Source organism: Gambusia affinis, linkage group LG09, assembly GCF_019740435.1.
Source record: "Gambusia affinis linkage group LG09, SWU_Gaff_1.0, whole genome shotgun sequence".
Lineage (NCBI taxonomy): Eukaryota > Metazoa > Chordata > Actinopteri > Cyprinodontiformes > Poeciliidae > Gambusia > Gambusia affinis.
In genome coordinates this window covers 7,629,427-7,651,276 of record NC_057876.1, presented here as the reverse complement: position 1 = coordinate 7,651,276, position 21,850 = coordinate 7,629,427, and the positions used below count along the sequence as shown (strand labels likewise).

General features: G+C 40.6%; 2 protein-coding genes across 5 annotated transcripts; one reads left to right on the top strand and one right to left on the bottom strand.

The window, feature by feature from the left end:
- Nucleotides 1–3,960: 3,960 nt before the first annotated feature.
- Nucleotides 3,961–6,923, bottom strand: eif4ebp3l (eukaryotic translation initiation factor 4E binding protein 3, like). Its single transcript, XM_044127601.1, has 3 exons — nucleotides 6,469–6,923; nucleotides 4,970–5,152; nucleotides 3,961–4,536 (listed from the first exon to the last, which is right to left on the bottom strand). The coding sequence occupies exons 1-3, from the start codon at nucleotides 6,599–6,601 to the stop codon at nucleotides 4,508–4,510; spliced, it is 345 nt and encodes a 114-aa protein (XP_043983536.1). The 5' UTR covers nucleotides 6,602–6,923; the 3' UTR covers nucleotides 3,961–4,507.
- A 1,725-nt stretch (nucleotides 6,924–8,648) lies between these two features.
- acsl4a (acyl-CoA synthetase long chain family member 4a) lies at nucleotides 8,649–21,327 on the top strand. Of its 4 annotated transcripts, none has more exons than XM_044127598.1 (16): nucleotides 8,649–8,766; nucleotides 12,085–12,206; nucleotides 12,298–12,605; nucleotides 12,687–12,864; nucleotides 12,960–13,069; nucleotides 14,564–14,702; nucleotides 14,786–14,936; nucleotides 15,189–15,312; nucleotides 15,441–15,512; nucleotides 15,614–15,753; nucleotides 15,878–16,050; nucleotides 17,296–17,370; nucleotides 17,464–17,652; nucleotides 17,779–17,893; nucleotides 19,145–19,302; nucleotides 19,740–21,327. In XM_044127598.1, exons 3-16 carry the CDS (start codon nucleotides 12,390–12,392, stop codon nucleotides 19,895–19,897), a joined length of 1,998 nt encoding a protein of 665 aa, XP_043983533.1. In that variant the 5' UTR covers nucleotides 8,649–8,766; nucleotides 12,085–12,206; nucleotides 12,298–12,389; the 3' UTR covers nucleotides 19,898–21,327. The 4 variants fall into 4 exon arrangements, with proteins under 4 accessions (XP_043983533.1, XP_043983531.1, XP_043983532.1 ...); XM_044127600.1 differs by having other exon boundaries at nucleotides 8,720–8,824; XM_044127596.1 differs by having other exon boundaries at nucleotides 12,085–12,605.
- Nucleotides 21,328–21,850: the final 523 nt, after the last annotated feature.

The following is a 21,850-nucleotide window of genomic DNA, read 5'->3' as shown; positions in this document are numbered from 1 at the left end:
ACGATGTTGCAATACATGGTAAAGTTGCACAATAAACATAGGCAATATACATCTTCTAGAACCTGTGCCTAAACTGTAAGTTATGACATGAGACTGTCCAATAGGTAATCTCATGAAAGGGGAAGATGATGGTCAAAGGCACTCTTTACATATTAAGCAATAACATGTCTCACTGTACCCTGTGCAGCAAAACAGAGATTGCGCAACGGCCAGGGAGACTGTTTCACCGAGCGAGTAACTATACCAAAGAGACGCAATTCTAGCAAAGTATTTCCTTAAAAAGTTGTGTGTCATATTTTTTTCTTTAGATATTGTAGGTATCAACTTGTGTGTGAGGGGAGGCCAAGAAGGAAACAAAAAAAAAGGGGAAAACATTTTGCTGTTCAAAAACAAATCTGCCATCCAAGTTTCTGTGGTCAGCTTGTCTCTTGGATTCGATTTCAAAGTGCAGCGGTAATCGAGGAATCGCTTTATTCTCTGAAATGTTTTCACAGCTAAAGTCAGAGCGCAGCCCCACTGGCTGAGTTCCCAGGAGCGTGCTGGATCACTGGGCGTAGGGTGGAATGTGTTCGTCTAGAATCCAGCATGTGCTCCGCTTCAAGTCCCCATCCCATCCCCCTGTGGAGATCACGGAGCAGGCCGTGTATTTCCAGTGCCTGTTTGTAACGTTGCCCCGGCAATCCGGCCTGACCCCACTTCCTGAGCCTCAACACGGAGCGGCGGACGAAAATAGAGCCCACTCGATTAACCCGTACTTTACCCTGCGTAAGGAACCTGAGTTTAAGGGGTTCGTTTAGACTCATCATGGGGGCTGGGGATGGAGAGAAGCACATGGTCATCTCCAGTGTTGTTTACAGTAGTACGACGCGGAGATTTTTCCAACACACGTTGTGAAAGTGCAGGATTGAAATGTTTCCTTGGCCGTACGCTGCATGACCAAAGACCAAAATAATCCAAGTGTAGAGATGGTTTTTACATTCTTCATGACGTAAATCGTCATCTTAAACTACATGAAGTCGGAACTTGAGCGTTTCTTTGCTGCTCTAGTTTGTGTGGGTACTGATAAGCTCATGTGTCGCCGTCATATGGTCGGTGAAACGTACACTGGCTGAGGCCCTCCTACTTTCAGCAGCCCCTCACAGCTGCTCCAGAAAAATTGCAGGCATATCATGCATGACTTTGCAACGAAAGAAAAAAAAACAATGTTAACCTAGATAATAAATGCTATGAATGACTTTGGCGAGTTAGGGTTTGTGTAAATTTTGTCGTATTTTGAACACCCACAAAGTAAAGTACAACTTCTTTCTGTCTGGAAGTTTATATTTGGCCACGTGTCTCTGATCGATGGTGACCTTTGTAGCATATGTGGAGCTGGTTTCCAAGGACCGTTCTCTGAACATTAAAGCAGAGCATATCCATCTATGATTCTAGTTTAGGAATGTTCGAAAGGCTCACAAAAGTGGCAGATCGATTATATTTCTGCTAAAAATGTTTATTAGTCTCTATAACAAAATGTATAACTTTCCTACCAAACTCAAATCTGTCAATAATCAACTTGTAGGGTAACTTATTTTAATGAAGAGATTTGTTGTCATTTGTTATTACAACAAATTAGGTATATTCAGAGAAAATGGACACATCGGTTTGAACTGAATGATTGTACTGGAACAAGGTTTATTTATCTACATTATTTATGATTTAGACTTTGATCTTCTCTCTTTCTGCCCAAAGAATTCAAAAACAAATTGTACAAAATAAAAAAAAAATAAAAAAGTAATCTGCATGTGGGCAGAAACAGCACAAACAGTGAGCTTGCTACAAGGGAACATATGCATGGGAATTTGAACCAGGCATGTGGATCTAGATGATAAATCCAATTTACAAGCTTGCATGTGTCTTGTCTGTCGGCATCGCTTCATGTCTACATGTAGACGACAACTTCAGGGCATTTTAGGTTACAGGAGATCAGGAGATAAGGTTTGTTCTGCCAAAAATCAAACAAAACAAAAAAAAAATCTCTTCAATCTGTGCCAATAATTACTACAGAGGTAGTGCCGTGCACCAGAACATATTGGGCTTTTCTTGCATTTGCAGTTTCATACATTTGTGCATGCATAAGTGCACAAATCAGCATCTCGTGGTCCTTATCGAAGTCAACTGGCATTGGTTGCTCTTTTTTTTCGCATGCCAAATAAACTCAAACTTTGGCTAATAAAAATGGATTTTCACCCTTTCCGTTGCTTTGTTCCTGCTTTCTCACTGAATAAAATAGCAGTATAGTACATGTAAAATTACTCCTCAGCTCTCCAAATAATCCCCATCATGGTAAAATTCTGAGTGGAGTTTTGTTTTTTTGTTTTTTTGTTAAGAAGCAGGGAAGTATTGAATCGCGAGTCACTTGTTAGCTGTAATTTTGCCTGTAAGGCCATAAGACAGGAGCAGCTGTGCAGTCTGACATATATCATCACCAAGTCACATGACGTCTGCTTCCACTAGCCTAGAGATGGACCTCGACAAAATCCACATAGCTGCCTCGACGGAGCTGAATTAAACATAAACGCTAGAATAGGTGGTGTGTAATTACACATCTGAGACAGCTGATAGGTGAAACAGCCTAAATATTGCGTTGTGGTCATGTCTGGCTCGCTGGCAGCAGCTGCTCACATTCCTACAGACCCGACCTTCCCCTTTCTGTCAGTGCGTATGATCCACAGATCTGGGAGAAGCGAGGAGACCCGGCCTTCATCGTGTCGACGATAGCAGCAGAATCCGTGGCACAGACGGGCCTGGGTGTGTCCGAGGTGTCTAAAAATGCTTTCAACTTAGTCCATGATTTGCCACACAGACGCCACGCTGTGTCTCATCTCTTAGATATGTCTGATAATGGGGATATGATAATTTCATAAACAGCGTGCGCTCATTTGCATTAACATTCCTACCCTTTGAACGTCTTCATTGGCTTACCAAAACTGCAAACTTTGCTGTGTTTGAATTGGATTTTATGCGATAAACCAACAGAGCATGGTGTATAGTGGTGACAAAAATACATTTGTTTAAATAAAAATCTGAAAGTCTGGTGTGCGTTTGTGTTATGCCACCCTGTACTTGATACAAGGCTAAAAAGGCATTTTAAACATTAAATAGGGGCAGTCGTCAATGTGTTTATTGAAAAGTGATTGCTAAAAAATTTTTTTTTTAAATAAATAAAATAAAACAATAAAAAAAAAAAAGTTATGTACAAAATGTTTCCTCTGGTCAGATGAACCACAGTGTGAATGCTTTTTTTTTATGCTGTTTAATTATGATGGAAATACAGTTAAATACAGGGAATCATCAGATTTCTCCCACTTTAGCTTTTACTTTGCATTTTACGCAAATTATAAGCGTACGTGTTTTTTTTCACGTCCTAATAGGACGTGAAGGGAAATGTATGTTGTGCAATAAATACAGGAAATCTGGAAAAAGCCAAAAACTAAAATCCTATGTATTCCACTTTAAAATTAAGCACAACTGTGTGCACATATCAGATGTGAAAGTTCACATAAAATCGTGGCGGAAAAGAAAAATACATTCAAGTTTTTTGTTGTAACTTGACTAGATGTCAATGAGTTCAAAGCGTGCAAATACTTTTCCAAAGAACTGCATCAGATTTGGCACCAATGTTTATACTTAGCCTTAAGCATCTACCTCCTAATAAAGCCAACATTGTTACAATGACTCAGCCCGTCTGGGTTTCACACACAGCCCCCAAAATATTGACAAAGTCACCATGTTCCAAATCAGGCCATGAGAAATTAATGAGATATTGTATTCAAGGAAGGCCTTAGAAATATGTTTAAGTGAAGTTAAACACATTTCACTGGTGTTCAGCATTACCACAACAGTAAAAAGTCATATTAAAGACCCTCAGTTTTTAACGTAACTGGGAAAATCAGTCTTGCAAACAGAAAACACACAAGATGGCAGCTTACTCATTTATTTTTTACAATTCGTGTCCATACAAAACAAAGTAAGAGCTGATTTTTTTCAGTAGAAACCCAACTACCCTTCCCCCCCCCAATTGTAAGGGAGACGCATGGCATGTACTGATAGCCCACCCTTCTTTTTCTGGAGGGAATTCAACAAAAGCAAACGGATCCATGTATCAAACGCCTCTTTTGTACATGCTTTGATCAAATAACCATAATCCTCAAACTTAAAACGTAGTACAAGTTTCTTATTTACAAAAGATAAAAAAAAAAAGGTTTAAATCAAAACAGATTTCAAACTTGATTCCATAGTTTCTTTGAAACAAGCGACCAACCAATCCATCCGAGGTTAGACAATTTACACCCAATTTTATAAGGTGAAAAACACCTTACATCTGGTTACCTTTTCCATTGTAGGTTCCTCGGTTTTTAATTTTTTTTTTTTAAAAAGAAAAAAGCTTTGTATGTAATGCTTTACAGTCCTTTACGACTTATAAGGCGTTTTAACTCAACACTCCACAGGAGGTAGTACTGCTGACTCAGATGTCCATCTCAAACTGGCTGTCATCTGCAAAGAAACGGACAAAATAAATAAATATATTAGCATTTCAAAAAAAAAAAAAAAAAAAAAGATTGCATCAGATAAAATCACCCCATGCGGTCACACCCTGATGGACAACAGAGAGGCGAGACACTGCAGAACTTATCAGCATGGTGTGTTTTCCAACAGACAGGAAGAAGAGGAATAAAAGTGAATTTTGATATTTTAACCATTTGGAAACTTTCAAAGCACTGAACCACATTTAACCTGAAAGCATCTCAACGTCTCTTTAGATGAACCATCACTGTATTTACCTTCAAAGTCAACAGCTCAGAATAGTAATCCTGTTTTACGAGCTGCTTCTTCCTCCAGAGTCCCCCCACCCTCTTCCCCCCCAAAAAAGAAGCCACATTTGCACACACGCATTTAGAAAACAGAAGCTCAACGAGCAAATATTTACCTCCGACATCCTTCTCTTCCTCCTCGGCCTCCTCTTTGAGGTCCTGCAGTTTCCCCGTGTGGTGCGCGTGTGTGGCCGGTACCGTCACTCCCGGGATCTGCGGCAGGCAGCACGGCGGCGTCCTGGCGAGAGGGGAGTTCCGACAGTCCAGGAGGAACTTCCTGTCGTAGATGATGCGGGTGCCTGCGTTTGGCGGAGACGAGAGGGAGGACGTTTGGTGTATCTAACGACCTTATGATGGAAGTTCGCATTAGCGAAGAGTCAACTTGCGCCGCATCTTTGCAAGCAGGGAATGTGGATTTATGTCGTCTTTGAGGCAAAAAGAAAACAAGTTCGACGTGGAAAACATGCTTCTGCTCGCTTCCCTTACCTTTTTAAACCCCCTAAGCAGTCAAATCCACAAAAAGTTTTTCAAAAACCCTCCAGCTTAATGAAAAAGAAAGAAAAAAGCAAAACAAAACATGTTGACAACCTATGACAGAGCTGTACATTCAGGGTCAAACTGCACCCAGGGATTATGTCATAGTTGACCTGTTTTGAAAACTTGTACCATGTGGCGTTGGGAGCGGTCTGCAGCTCGTGTTATTCTGAACTGGAGTTTGAACTGTTCTGCGAAGTATCAGCCTGGCTGAGAGAAAACATGTTATGTAATGGGGCTTGGACAGTTCATATCCTGGACAAAAAGAAGGAAAAGAGGAGGAGATGGTTCAGCATATAGTTTATGACAAGACTGTATAGAAGAAGAAGAAGAAGAAGAAGAAGAAATATGAGATGGAATGCAAGTCAAAACACAGTGGTGGAATCTCTTGCACAACTTGTGCCATCCACACAAAAATGGCTCCCCTGCGCATTAAACATTTACTCATCTTCCCCTTCTTTTCCAAGTCGTACAGTGTGTTCTTTATGCACTTCTAACTCAAAAGATTGGACGGCCTCCAGTTGCCCTATAGTCGCAAAGGCCAATCAAATGGCTCTGATCTGAGCCGCAAATGTACACCCTCTCTGCAAGTCACGAGTTTGAAACTTCCTTTTGTTTTCATGCGGGAGGATTGTTTTTGAGCCGTTTTAAAAGGACCTGTGCAGGAGGAAACGAGTCGTATTAAGCATCCGATTGCTTAAATACGTGAAAGCAAACGCGTTTGAGAAGAATACTTTAAGATTAAACATTTTGAAGTAGAAAGACTGTATTAAAATGTTTGGTTGACGTTAGCAAAAATACATAAGAGATAAAGAAAACTGATTTTAGGACAGTTGCTAATGACAAACGTGTACATTTGACAGAACTAGGTTTTGCTTTCATTCCACGTGTGTTTTGCATTAATTGTGCTATCGCGAGAGCACGTAGGAAAAACTGCGAGTAAAAACCGAATTAGCGAGATTAATACATAAACTATTCAAGTTAAGCGTGATTTTTCTAAAGGAGGATACATTTGCGCTTTGTAGTAGTTACAAATAAAAGCAACATGAGAAAACACAGCAGTTAAAATCAGTTTTCTTACCACCGGGCGTGGTAGAGAAGAGGGTCCCCCCGGGTGTCTGGCTGTAACAGTCGGGCAGCTGGGACCAGTCCTTCAGGGTGAGGACCCTGGTCGGGATGGGGCAGCTCTTCACTTGTTTCGTACCAGTCGACATGTTCGGTTTAAACGTCGCAGCTTTACCTCCTTTCAGCTTTCCGCACGGTAAAGACAACAAAAAACGTCAATATTGCAGCTTATTGTGGCCGAAGTTAATTTAAAAGTCGTAAAGCAAACGATGATGCAAGTTCAGATTTAAGTAGCTATAGGTTTCCGTCGCCCGAAGAAGCTCGTAGACTCTACCATGTGCTGTGTTTAGAGCCCACACAGCTGCAGTTGCCAGACTTGATGTTTTTGTGCAGCGACTCTGCGACACGTGGGGGCTACAGTTATTAGGTGCGAACGTTTTATTGTACAGGGCAGCCTGCGAAGGCGGTGTAACAATGCTGGAGGGGGACTTGGAGATTAATGGGCTCACCACTTTGTTTGAACATAAACATACATGCAGGTTTACTATCGATGGTAATCTCAATAAATGGCCGCTAGTGTTCCACTTGTAATCATGTCTTCCTTTAACACTTTACTCACTTGACTGTATTTGAAAGCTTTACCTTGAACCAAATAAGGCCACAGAAAAAAGTTTGTCTGAATCTACCTGAATGTGTTCAGTCGTTTTTATTTAATAAGTTAATGTTGTGACTAATGTGAGGGTGAAGAAAACTGATTTTGAGATGCTACCAAATATAATACCTAACGAATACTGATGATGCTTTGATGGATTGTGGGTGGTTAGTTGGACTGAAAAACAAATTCAGCTTCTTTTTTTCCTTTTGTTTTTTGGCCTACGACTAGTGGTGTGGTGGCTGGTCGTGGTCCGCTGCTCTCCGGGCTTTGCTGGTATAAAAAGAAGCGCATCTCCTCGTCATGTTCTCAATCATAAGTGGTAACACTGCCCCCTACCTGTGATGTTGCTGGACCAAAGAGGGAACACGTTTCTCGCGATGCTCTCTTCGCAGTTGTTTCTCAACTCTCATCAACATCATGTACATGAGTCGTCTCTGTTTGTGACGTGTTTCTCTGGGACTCGGTGGCGTTGCAGAACTGAGCTGAACGGGACACAAACAAACTTTGTTTTGTATACAAACTAAGGATGTGTCATAAGAATCGAAGTAATTTTTAAATTCATTTATAAATATTTAATTGCTGTGTTACAGGGGGCTCAACTGCAGTTTTCCTTTTGACTACATCTGTTTTGTAAATCCGTGATAGGGACAGTTGAATGGTTTCAAAGCTGAAATATTGTTATTGTAAACATTAACTGTACAGAAACTGGAGGCGAAGCGCTGTTTGGTGTGGAAATATTAGACCCTGAATTTGATTTCAATGTCTACTTTTGCTCGGAGTCTTGAAAGTGAGATTAGGAAATACTCTTCGGTGTTGCTTTCAAACACTTCCTTCCTGGCTTCCAGGAAAAAAGTACTTGTACTTGCCAACCACTAGGGGAGCGACGTTGTCCTGACCAAATTTGAGGCCCATCATCTATAATTATTAATATAATTTTTTTTTCTCCTGCGTGTTTCCCCTCTGATACGATGAGATGCTTAAATGTTAAATTGAAGTCAGATTTTTTTTTCACAAAACCAAAAATTAATCCAAACATTTTAAGAATTATTTTTAAATCATTTTTTTTATTCACTATCAGTGGTAATAAACAACACTTTATAAAAATCAAATTACACATATTCATATCTTAGTGAAAAATTAAAGTAGATTGTATGACTGTAAGGCTGTGAGAAAGGAAATGAGTAATATAAGAATTCATACCCAGTAATTAAGGTATTTGTAAATGTATTTAGACTAAATGTAGAATACAAAACAGTTATGGAAACATAAATATACACATTTGGGGTCTTTTGGGGAACTTAACATTTTCTAATGTTAAGTTAGAAAATGTGACTTGAATTTACAGACGTAAAATATGTTAAAACTGGCTATCAACGTTTCGCTTGTACGTTAATATAAAGATGACTTCATAAGAACCAGAAATTCAGCCATGAAACAACGTCTTCAATATCAACATTTGACTAAGGCATGACTGACTTCCTGTTGTATTTTTCTTCTTGCAGACGTAAGAGACATAAACCAGGGCAAATTCCGCCGCTGACTCTGATTGGTTCAGAAATATGGAATCAGATGACGTAGGCGTCAAAGGAAAAAGGTAACTTTCGGTCATTTCTGGTTCAGACACGACTGGACGCCTTGTGTACTGCTGCCGCCCGCGAGGTAAGAAGGTGCCGAACATGCCGGGTTAAGCGGGATATCAGTCTCTCAAACTGAAACCGTAAGCTTATTACTGCCTTTATCCGTTTGTTGAATCGTGTTTGGGGTGATTTATAAGGGCCACACTGAACAGCTTAAAAACACTTCCTCGGCGGGGTATAAACTTGCAATTGGGTTGCTCAATGGTACCAGTAACATGAGGCGGCTTTTTTGTCAACGTTTTGTCTGCCGGTTCCCTATTGTTAGTCGGTCCCTTGAGAATATCCTTGTTAAAATGTTCCCAATTTCCACAGCTTTTTCTTTTAATAAACCTTATTGTACTAGCGACTTTATGTTAAACTAGATTGGGTTTAGGCGGAAATAACGCAGCAACTCGTAACCACCATTTAGAGAAATTATATATATATATAAGTCTTATTTTTCTGGTATATATTCGTCTAAAACGGATAACATATATTACAATAGTGAGGGCTTAATTCACGCGCTCCTGTTATGTTGCAATTGTGTACAATTTAAAATCACTCGTCAGGTATTGTCAGTGAAGAGACTTTAGAATATTATTGGGGTTATATAAATGAGCTTATTTGAATATTACGGTATCAGCCGCCAGGAAACCAGAGGCTGACGCCAACCAACATGTTGTTTCCACAGGTGCGTCATTCTCCAAAAATGAACACATCCCATCATTGCGTATGCTCCCGCCCCACCCTCACCTGCCCTCTCCCCCGTTGATTTTAGCATTAAAAATAAGTAAGCTGTATATATTTAAGTGTTAGCAAATTTAAACGTGCTATAATACGGGTCAGAAAAAGAGACAAGTACGATTCTGAAATTTGAATGTTGCAGTTTTTGCAAATGTGTCTCCCAGCTATTAATTTTTTTAAAGGAATTCATACAGTTGCTTGACGTACAGTAGAGGTGTGATTCACTGAAATGTGAATCACAGTTTGTGCAAGCTGATGCTGCAAGAACAGATCCGTATAATTTCTTGTGAAATTTCGGGTTATTAAAGGTAGAGCATTGGTCAAAGGGGTTGAAATGGTGGCAAGAGCTAACTTTTTTTTGTTGTTCACTTTAAGAACAAAATATACCAGAGGTCACTTTTGCCATGTTAACATTAAAGCTAAATCAGTTGGGTTATTCCTGTTTGAAACTGATTTCATTTTTTCCAGCTAATTTTCAAACTATGATTATGTTTTCTCCTCCTTTTACATCTAAAAATACAAGCACAAGTGCTTTCTTTTTGATATCTGTGCTAGTGTGAAGCCAGCAGTGGCATTAATGCACCATATGTATCGAGGCTACATTCTGCAAAGCAGCTGCCCCAGGCTCACTTTCCGTGCCACTGAAAAATGGACGCTTCCAGTTTTGTAAAAAAAAATCTTTGAAAGTCTTAGTTTTTGATGCATTTATTTAATACGTTTGGTTTTTCAAAAAAAAAAATTTGTTTAAGGGGAAACTGTCGCATTCAAATCTCTAATAAACATCTTCAACGTGTGGTCTCAAAGTGTGTGTCGGCGACATTTATTTTTAAAATGCAGAAAAAAAAACCTCAAGTTACGACGACGCCGGTTGTAACTAAGCCACATTTTCCACACCAATGTCCGCAGCGCTCTCTGTGAGCTCTGTTTCAATAGTGAGCATCAAGAAGAGAGAGGCTGTGCAGAACTGGTTTAATATAATATTTAAAGCAGGTTATGATTTCAGGGAGCCTAACGTATATCAGCTTACCAAATATTGCATCGGAGCAGTAACTGTTTGGCAATTTGCATATGTCAAGAGAACGTTTCCAAGCAGTTGGAAGCACACGCTACTCCACCCTTAGCAACTACATGAATACTACACGTTACAATTAACCCTTTGTTCGAACAGACTCCAGCACACATTTTTAAGTTTGCCCATCCTGGTTGTGTGTTCAACCTTTTTAGTTTAAATCAGGCTTTCACTGGTTTTTATCTTCTCTACATCCGCTTTGGTGAGGTCACTGTCAAGCTGAGCTTGACCTATAGTGGCCCTTCCACTGACCACCGAGTGGGGTGAGCCTCCAGAGCATCGTCATTGGTTGTCTGTCGCTCTATCCCCTCCGGCATAGCTGGAAGGGCTGTTGTCATTGGACGGCAGCCAGCCAGGCCAGTGGGGGCGACGTGTCCACACTGCTTCATCCCTCTATGACCTCTCGGATGACCCCCTCCCCCCGCATCTTTAGTTCATGAAAGACGGCAGGTGTTTGAGTGAAAGGGAGGGATTAATTGTGACTCAAGAACGGTTTGCGTAAAGCTGGAGGTTGACTGACTGATTTTTACAGAGTGAGGGGAGAATCTGGTAAGTGATGACACTGATTGTTGTGAAAAATGTAGAAATGTCTTTTCTGCTTGTAGTTGTGTTGGATAGGTTTTGTTGGTAACTTGTAGTGAGTTTCTCACTTCTTGGATTTTAAAACAAAGTTCATTTTTGGAGTTCTTTTTTTTTCAGATCTCAAGTCTGGCATCATTGAAAACTTCCCTTTTCTACTGGTTGATGCGGTGGAGGCATTGCACAACATCAGTTTAACGAAAAATAATTATTGCACTTTACTAAATCTAAATGTGAGAATCTCTCAATATAATAACCTTGTGTAAAAAAAATAACACAGTATTACTGCATTTACTCAAAATGTTAAAATGAACCGACAAACCAAGTGCTGACAAAGTAACGTAGCTTGAATACTATACAGTAATTTAATGTAGAAGTAGCAGGGGTTTTTAAAACTTTGGTCCACAGACTCGTAGCCAAAAAATAAAAAGTTACATTTAGAAATAGTTGTCAAGTTTGTGTTTTGCAGGATATGATGGCCTTCTGACATTTTGCTATTTTTATTTTTTTTATATATATATAGCGACACAAGTCATAAACTGATATCAGCTGATGATTATCGTTTCGTTCCAGCAGCTAGCCTGCAGACAACAGCTTTACAGACATTCTGCTTTGAGTTTGTGACGGTGTTACGTTAATTAGAGACATAGGTGGCGTTCCTTTTTAATTTCTGGAAGTTTGAAAGAAAAAAAAGGCTTTAAAAACAAGAGAAATTAGGAGCGTCCTTTTAAATATCTGATTAGTAATTCCCAGCTGTGGGGGGGAAATTTGACCGATTTTGATGCAAATAAGTTACCCATGCCTAGTTTTGTTTTTTTGTTTTTTCAATTTTGCTGCCTCAGTAAAGACGAGTAAGATAAGAATTTGTAATGATGCAAACTAAATCAGACTTTTTAGCATTTAAATGACATTTTATTTTCATATTGAAGTGTTTTCTCGTTCTTGTCTCCTTTTGTTTCCCTGTTTTAGCTGAATCTGTGGGGACATTGGACCAGAAACCTTCCTTCTGCGCCTGTGAGACCTTGTGGAAAATCTGTCTGTGGTCCTTTCCTGTGCCAGGATCAAGGTCCAGTCGCGGTTGATAAACCAAGGTCTGCTTTTCAGTTCCCTTCTAAACGCACCCAGAGAGCATCATGGGCGCCCAGTCAGACTCAACCCTCAAGTCAATCCTCCTCTTTCCAGTCCACCTTCTGATCTGGCTGTACTCCCTCATATCCTTCTTGCCCTGGTACTTCATCACCGGAGCCGGCCAAAAAAGGACGCAGTCTACGAGAATGAAGGCCCGCTCCACCACAGGGTCCCCAGAGGGGCCGTACCGCTCTGTGGACCACTTTGATTCCCTGGCCACAGAGGGCTTCAAAGGCAAGGACACGCTGGACAAGTTGTTCAAGCACGCAGTGGAGCGCTTCGGACCGGCCGATTGTCTCGGCACCAGAGAGGTGCTGAGCGAAGAGAACGAGATCCAGCCCAACGGCAAAATGTTTAAAAAGGTGAGACTGTCTTAATTTTTTCCCACTACTACCTGTTTGGGGGACGTCTCTAAAGCTTCATTTAATCGTTTCCCCGTGTAGCTGATACTGGGAGAGTACAGGTGGCTGTCCTACAACGAGCTGGACTCTGTAGCGAGCGAGTTTGGCAACGGACTGGCAGCTCTGGGACAGCAGCCCAAAAACACCATCGCCATTTTCTGCGAAACCAGAGCGGAGTGGATGATAACTGCTCAGGCATGCTTCAGGCACAACTTCCCATGTAAGGAAAGCCCACTGCAAGCCGATGTCATGAAAAATGCATACAAATAATAGGGGGAAGAAAACCGAGCTGTATTTAACTCGCCGTGTTTACAGTGGTGACGTTCTACGCTACGCTGGGAGAAGATGCGATCGCATACGGACTGAACGAAGCTGGAGTCACTCACTTGGTCACCAGCGTGGAGCTGCTTGAAAGCAAACTTAAAGTGAGTTGATTCGTTTATAGCCGTGCTTGAGAATGTGTGTCTAATTAGGTTCTTTTAAAGGCTATCAGGAGATCTTCATGAGACCTAGAAGAAAACAGGAGTATAATGTGGTTTATTGTGCATAAATTAATTGAAGGCACTTTAGTTTGAGCAGAAATGAGATTAGGCGTGACTTTAAATAAAGGTTCTAAACTGTTTTTGATTGTAAGGTTTTCCTCCAAGCATGATATAACAATGTTCGCATCACTCTATGGGAGATTTAGCAACTCCATAACCGTATTCCAAAACAAGTGGGGCTTCAGTCTAGGAAGAGTTTGGGTGGATTTATTCAGGGATAACAATGATTGCAATCCTTTCTGGAATCACAAAAATTAATATTGCAGTGACATTTCTAAGTGATAGAAGCTGTTTTAGTCACTTCCAGCTGTTTAAGTCACTTTTTACTCAAACAGGTTTTGCAAATTCAGAAAGTCTTACATTTACTTAGCTCAGTTTTGGCCCATAAAAAATCTGAAATACACAAAGAACTTCAGAAATTTTGTTACTTTTTGGGGGACGGGGGATTTTACTGGTGAAGTTAATTTTGTTCCTTCATTTGTAGCATTTAACTGAAAGTGGCGTGTTACCACACTGCTAGTAGACCATAATGCAGGAAAGTAATAAACACTGTTGAAAGAAAGGCGTCCGCAAAGAATCAGCCTTCAACTCCAACCTGCAGAAGAATTGTGTTTCTGAAACTGGCTTGTTGTGGGTTTATTTTATTAAAACCTAAACATTATCATCATATCAGATATTACCAGACTTGGCTTTAAAACAGGGAAATCAGTAATTGGCTAAAGCCTGTTATTGATAACTTTTATGAAGGTTTCTCCATACTACAGAAAGATATTAAAATAGAGTGCTTGGGTTTCAATTTTCTTAAGAGATCAATTGAATGAAATAGAAGCTATTGAAGTAAGTAATTTATCATAACTAATTCAGGTTCTAAGTTCACACTATTATAGTATTAAAAATCTTAAACTTTAGATTAGTGGAAACCCTGGATTAGAGATGCAGGATGTTGATTTGTACACAACAGCACAGAACTTTCCAAACAGCACTGGACACAGACACCTGAAACATGCTGCACTTTCCCCTGGTAGAAATGCCGACGCATGGTTGTTGTTTTTTTTGTTTTGTGGTCTGGAAATGTGCCAAGTGAGGATGGCGATGGATCATAGAAGAACTGGTTGCGATTGACCAAACGGGTCAAATTGTAAAGTGAACCAAATGACTCTGGTTGCAGAGAGTTTTGTGCTTCAAAGTGGGACTAACGTCTGATTGAGGCGTTGACGCTGAATTGGGAGTTTCAGTGCAGAGAGTCAATCAGGGGTCGATCAGAGATCTCACCAGGTGACATGAATCGGTCAATGATTATTAGGGTTGCGCCAGTGAAAATAGACTAACGTTTATGTCGAATGACTCGCATTGATTGTTATATTTTTGTTTCTACAGAAAGTACTACCGCAGATCTCCAAACTGAAGCACATCATCTATGTGGACCAGAAGAAGGTGAACACAGAAGGCTACCCAGAAGGACTTTCCATCCACAGCATGCAGGCGGTACGGGACCTGGGCGTCCTGCCAGAGAACGGTATGCTCTTCTTCAACTTGCTGCATTTTTTTCTTTTAAATGTCTGCCTGTAAAAGACGGCGATTGCTTTATTTCTCCTGCAGCGGAGAGAGAAATTGTGACGCCGCAGCCCTCCGATCTGGCCGTGGTGATGTACACCAGCGGCTCCACGGGCAGACCCAAAGGGGTCATGATAGTCCACAGCAACCTGATCGCAGGGATGACAGGCCAGTGTGAACGCATCCCTGGACTCGGGTGAGTTTCACCAGTTATCGTCACCATCGCTCGTTTTCAGGCTTCCGAATATGGTGATGTTTCAGCAGAGTGGTAGATCTGGAGGACTGCCCTAGAGTGACCCCTGTTTACCACTCAGCTGATTTCAAACGTTGCATCATTGTGACAGCGTGCATTTCAAACCACCGGCTAGGGAACTGGTAGTCAAAGTTCCTCGTCGTTGAGATAAATAAGTGGAAGAGAAGATGATCAGTAATGTGTGTGTTTTGACAGACCTGATGACACTTACATCGCATATCTGCCCCTGGCTCATGTTCTGGAAATGACAGCGGAAATCTCTTGTGTAACATACGGCTGCCGGATTGGTTACTCATCCCCCCAGACTTTGTCAGATCAGGTAAAAATGGCTCGCAGTATGACGCAGCCGTGGGCTTTATCTCGTAATCATGTGAAAGGTCGTTCGTATGAGTAGTCTCGCCCATTTATTGCTGATCTTGTCAGTTCATTGGCCTCTGTCACCTTTAGTCCACCAGAATAAAGAAAGGAAGTAAAGGAGACTCTTCTGTCCTCAAACCCACTCTGATGGCAGCGGTGCCGGTAAGAATCTACAACTTTATTTTTCAGGGGCTTTTTTTTTTTTTTTTTTAAATCTTCATTTTTCAACAAAATAAATCCGTTCATTTTTTCCGCTGAAACAGGAAATCATGGATCGGATCAACAAGAATGTAATGAGCAAAGTGCAGGAAATGAGCTACCTTCAGAAGACACTGTTTACTCTGGGCTACAAATACAAACTGGAGCAGGTCAAGAGGGGCCATGACGCACCTCTCTGCAACATGTAAGAAACCTAAACACCCCTTCTGCCCCCCGCCCCCCCCACCTCCCCACCCTCATTTTTTCCTGGCAAGACATGGTGGTTGTTTAGCCTCCAATCCAAACAGTCCGTAACGCGTCTTATGCAGGTTGCTGTTCCGGAAAGTGAAGAAACTGCTGGGTGGGCGAGTGAGGATGATGTTATCCGGCGGAGCTCCCCTGTCCTCGGCCACTCAGAGGTTTATGAACGTGTGCTTCTGTTGCCCGGTGGGCCAGGGCTACGGCCTCACCGAAACCTGTGGAGCCGGCACCATCACAGAAGGTATGTTGTTGTTTTGTCTTTGGTTTTTTTACGACGGAGGCTGGTGTTTGGCCAGAAGTCATTAAAAATGAAAAACATGGGCACAATGTGGAATGGAAAAGAACAAAACACAGCATTAAGTACAGGTCAGGCTTTGCAGCCTTTATCCAAATGCGCTACACTAATTGTGGACAAATTAGGAATTTGTTCAATAACAAAATTCACTGCAAGAAAAATATTAGCAAAGATGTAAAGTAACGTACAGGAGTGTTTTTCATGTATTCAGCAACAAACCACAATGGCATTTAGTTGGATTTTATCAGTCAAGTTAATTTTTATAGCATATTTCAGCATCAAGGCCCTTCAAAGTCCTTTACATCATAAAAACACAAAACCTACATGTCACCAATTTGAGAACAAGCACGACATTTTATCGAGTGTCCTCATCAAAAACGGTGACAAAACTGATTGGCTGTTTTTGCAGTTTTCTGGAAGTTTCTTCCAGATTTGTGGCGCATGGAAACTGAATACAGCTGATGTTAGCCCCCCTTTTACTCTGACTGCTCTAAATAAAATCAGCTGCAACTTCTCGCTTTCAGAAGTCATGGCGTTTGTAGTGGTGCAGTGATGGTCGTTTTCTGGATGTTTCCAATTTTAGCCAGTGCCATTTCTTTCTTTTTCTTCTTTTTTTTTTAAAAAAATATATTTTTGGAAAACATGCAAAATGTGGCGACCGAGTTGCTAACAGTGGCCGTCTATTGTTAATCAGACACCTAAAGACGTGGCCTTGTGAACGGGTCTGTCAGTCAATCAGTGGCTGATTTTTCAGATTTTCGCACAGTTAGAAAGGATCGTTGGATAAGATCTGATTCACATGCATCGTCTGATTTCCCAAAATTAAGGAAATCAAGAAAAACAAAGAAAATTGGTGCTGATTTCTCAGTGAACCCCTAAATTCTACTGAGGATCTGCACAAGTTGTGCGGATCTTGACCACACAAGTGGAGATTACATTCCACTTGTGTGGAATGTAATCTCAGCAGTGTTCGGTGACTAAATGGGATCATGGAATCTAAGGAAGATAGCAGGGATATAGTTGTGGAGCAGTTGGCTAGTAACTCTTCAGAAATCTCATTATTTGAAATTCATTGGCCATCTGTATTGAGATTTGTATTTTTGAAGTAATTGACAGATAAAATTGTTTCTTATGTATGATTGACTTGAAAAGAAGACAAACGAATAACCCAGTAACTATCTGGTTTTGCAGTGGCAGACATCAGCACCGGGCGTGTTGGAGCTCCTCTGATTTGCTGTGAGATCAAACTCAGAGATTGGGCTGAAGGTAGAACTCCGAAGAATGTTTGTACACGAAACGGGAAACTATTTTTTTTTAATGCAACGCATTACAATCTGCCTGCTCTGTCTTACCTCTCAGGGGGCTACACCAGCAAAGACAAGCCACATCCAAGAGGGGAGATCCTGATTGGCGGTCCCAACGTTACCATGGGTTACTTCAGGCAAGACGGCAACGATCAGGACTACTTTACGGACGAGAACGGTCAGCGGTGGTTCTGCACCGGAGACATTGGAGAGGTTTACCCGGATGGCTGTCTGATGATTGTAGGTGTGTATGTTGCCCAGCCTGCTCCACTCAACGGTTCTGTTTACAAAACACACACACACACACACACTGCTTATTGATTTGTGAAAAGAGAAGCTGGACTTTTACACCTAATTTTTGTTTCTGAAGATCGCAAAAAAGATTTGGTGAAGCTGCAGGCGGGGGAGTACGTGTCTCTCGGTAAAGTGGAATCTGCTCTGAAAACCTGCGCTTTCATCGACAACATCTGCGCTTACGCCAACAGGTGAGCTACAGATCTGATGTGTGAAACATTATGTAGCTGTTAGCTGCTAACAAGACAGTTTGTTTTTGTCTGGCATGTTTTCATAGTGTCTTACACCTTTAGGGCTTTTTGTGTTTATGATAAACAGGTTTAGCTGAACCTTGGTGTCCTGTGAAACGGGTCGTGAAAAAGCTTCAGGCTCTTTGTATGTTCACATGAAAGGAGCCGCATAACAGAGCAGATCATTGAAACTGCTCAACAATGTCATGGGTGAAGATTCAACCAGCAATACTGAAATACTGGGACTTTAAGTGGAATTTAAAAATAGTCAGTTGGTTAATGGGGCTGGACGACGTGGCTGAGAAATGCATCGCAATATAAGCATTTCATAAGGAGATATCAATAATTATTGATTAGTTTTAAATATCTGAAACACCGCCAAACTGTATTTGGCCTTTCCTCTTCAAGCAGAAACCTTAAACCGGGGCTGCAAGTTATTCAAGTTGTTGCTAGGTAACCAAAGAGCGAGCAAGCGAGTGAGTTAGTTGATGCCACCGACAGTTGAGCAGCTAAAGTCTTTCCTCTGCCTACATCCCCCAGAATGCTATGCGGTTCTGGATCGGAGTTCAGTGAAGTTATTAAATATTCTATCAAACGTATCTATCGATGGGGATCTGTCATAATATATATTGATTTATTATCCAGCCCTATTGGTCAAATAGGTAAGTTAAAGGCCTGTTGTTTTAGGTTGACATTAACTTCATACTGTAGAGTTTTGGTTTATTCATATAACACTGACACACAACCTGCCGGAGCAGATTCTGTGTCTGGTTGATCTACCCTGGCTCAAACAGAGCCTCATTCATGATAAAATGGCTGAATGAGCCATTAACCTCACTTAGACGTGAAGTCCTCTGTGAACAGTCGTCCCTCTGCTGCCGGAACAGCACACAGAAATCCCACTTGGCTCGTGGGACGTTTGCATATACAAACATAGATGCAGAGATAACCAGTAGTAAAAGCAAATGAAAACATAGCCTGTATCTTTAAACACTGTGTACAGTGATAATATTGGGTAAAGCACTTTTTATAGCAGAGTAGTGTTTGAAAAATAAATGGAAGTTTGTTGGGGGTTTCCCCCACACACACACACAAATATGTTCTAATTTTCAGTGGCTTGATCTTTCAGTGTTTGTGCCGTTGGACGGCTATTGTATGAAGATGAAACGGAGAACTTCACGTTAACCCTGTTCCTGCTGTTTGTTCCTGCAGTGAACAGAACTACGTGATCAGCTTTGTGGTTCCTAACCAGAAAAAGTTGACGGAGCTGGCCAAGCAGAGGGGCATCGGGGGAAAGTGGGAGGAAATCTGCAACCATCCTGAAATGGAAAAAGAAGTTCTGAGGGAGCTCACGGAGGTCGCAGCTAAATGTAAGAGTTAGGTGACAGGTTGTCTAGATTAATTGTTTTTCTTTTTTTTTGGTTCTTGATACAAATCCAATTCATAAGAATAGAAATTTGCTGAATCTAAATTGTGATTTGACTTTTATGACTACAGGCTTTAATTTTTTTTTCACTGTTTTGATATGACTCCTTGATCATTTCTATGCCATTATATGCAGACAAAAAGGGGAAAAATATGTTCTCTTCCTTACTAACTTTAGTGACTTGATTGTCATAAAATTTAATGACTAGTGTTTCAGCTGCTCTCTGTGCAGCTGAGTTCAAAATGTGTAATGGTGTATATTATAGCTTCTCAGGCTAGCAAACCAAAATGGACATTTTACAATTTTATTACCTGTGTAAAATGTAGTTTTATGGCTAGGAGAGTGACTAAAACATGATTTTTTTTGTTGTTTTTTTTTTAGTTAAACTCCAGCGGTTTGAAGTTCCTGTAAAGGTGCATTTGAGTCCCGAGCCGTGGACCCCGGAGACCGGTCTGGTCACAGACGCGTTCAAGCTGAAGAGGAAAGAGCTGAAGAACCACTATCTCAACGATATAGAAAGAATGTATGGGGGGAAATAGACGTATTTAAATACCACAGTAGTCGATATTTGTTGCTGTATATAGTTAGCCTAGCTTTCCCAAACCAATGCACAAAGGGAAACGAGTCCGGAAGAGTTCACTTTTCGGTTTTCAGAATATATCCCCAGTTCCAAACATCTGACAGAAATGTGCGCTACTGCAGGCTACCGTGTTCCAAAGCGATTTCCGCCCATCTCTTTCTGACGCTGGGTTTTTTTTTTGTTTGTTTTTGCGGGGGGGGGGTTCCACATCAGAAGCAGCCGTGATGGTTGTTTACCAAAGTGCCTGAAAGGCTCTGTCCTGCACACTTTGGTTCGGTTTTCAACCCTAACACCCAGTTTCAATCTGCTGGTGAACCACAGGATTTAAGAGGAAAGGAATAATATGAACCTGTACATAGTTGTTGCTGTCGATCCATATGTGCTGCTTTTTATTTATGAGTGTAGGATCTACGGCTGTCTTAAGAGATGTACTGAAGTAGCGGGTCTTCATTTCATCAAAAGGATCAGAGACTTTCACAGCACTCTACTGCCATCTGCTTAAATCTACCGCCATCTTGAGTCTAGGTGATAAAAAAACAAAAATACCACTGTTGTCCATATGTTTCTAATTAATCGCTGTGATTTCCAATACAAATATTAACTAAGGTCATCCTCGAAGAGGCTTAGTGTGCGCTTTTGTACAACTGGAGTATTGCCGTTATTGTGCCTTCAGTCTGCAGTACTTGTGTGGTAGAACTGTAGGAAGAGCCAAATATGAAAAAAATAATAAAAACAATGTTTTTAAAAAAACAACTTTACTGCCATGTTAAGTTTACATATTTATTGAATATTACGCCCAGTTAAGAGATAAACAGACAATGATCATTGTGTTTTTTTGTTGTTGTTGGGTTTGTTTGTTTAACACAAATGATCATCTCTGCTTGTCTTGTTTTGTTTTGTTCCCTCTTTTTTTGGTCAACTACTGTTGCTTCTTTTTGTAAAGACCAAAATATGTAAAAACAAGGTCACTCAGGAAGACAAGTAAATATATTAAAGCGTGAAATGAATTGTCAAATGAGCGGGTTTTGCTTCCATAGGAACATTAAAATGACAAAATTCTTGTGGGCACCTAATTTATTTAAGAGCTAATATGCTTAACATGAAGACTCTTCTTAGCAATAGTGCCAACTGGCCTACTGTAATAGTCTGTGTATCTTAACGGTTCAATATATACACGGATCAGACCTCTCGTTTCACTTCGTCGTCATCGGAGTGTCTCTTCTACGTATTTTACCAATTATTGTTGTATCGACGGGTTTTCGTCGTTGGGACTTTGAGACGATGGCAACCACTTTGCAGATGTTTGTAGGGACCAACTTGCATTTGTTATTCCAATCATGACCACATTGTGTGTGTTCATCATTTCAGAAATAAACACTTTTTTTTTCATATTTGTGTTTTGGTATTTTTCCACTCTTTCACACAGGATTTTTCTTTTTTTACCTAGCAGTCATAAAATATTGAAATATTCCATGAGTTAACTTTATGTCAAGGAAGAAAGCAACTGGTATCTCTGCGCCAAGTAGTCAAACATTGTGTCATTCAGTACAGGAACACCATTTTAATGCTTTATTCACTTGGTGCAGGATGATTGTATTTATGAGTCACCAAAATTCATAAATACAAGAAACATTTGGTATTACATTTGTAATCTTTTTGAGGGTGAATGACTTGCCTGCAATAATGACAAAGCAATTTATCCAAGGACATTGTGTATTTATACCCTACATATTCATTCCATTCCCTGTTATGCTTTGCTATACCAATCATATTTTTTAAACCCTTTTCATAAATTCTTATAAAGCTTAAGCTCAACTTGATCTATGTTTTGGTCTAAATAAACTGTGTGGACCAGATCAGGTGAACAGTAACAGCTTTCATCAGGCACAAACAGGCTGTGCTGTGTAGTTAT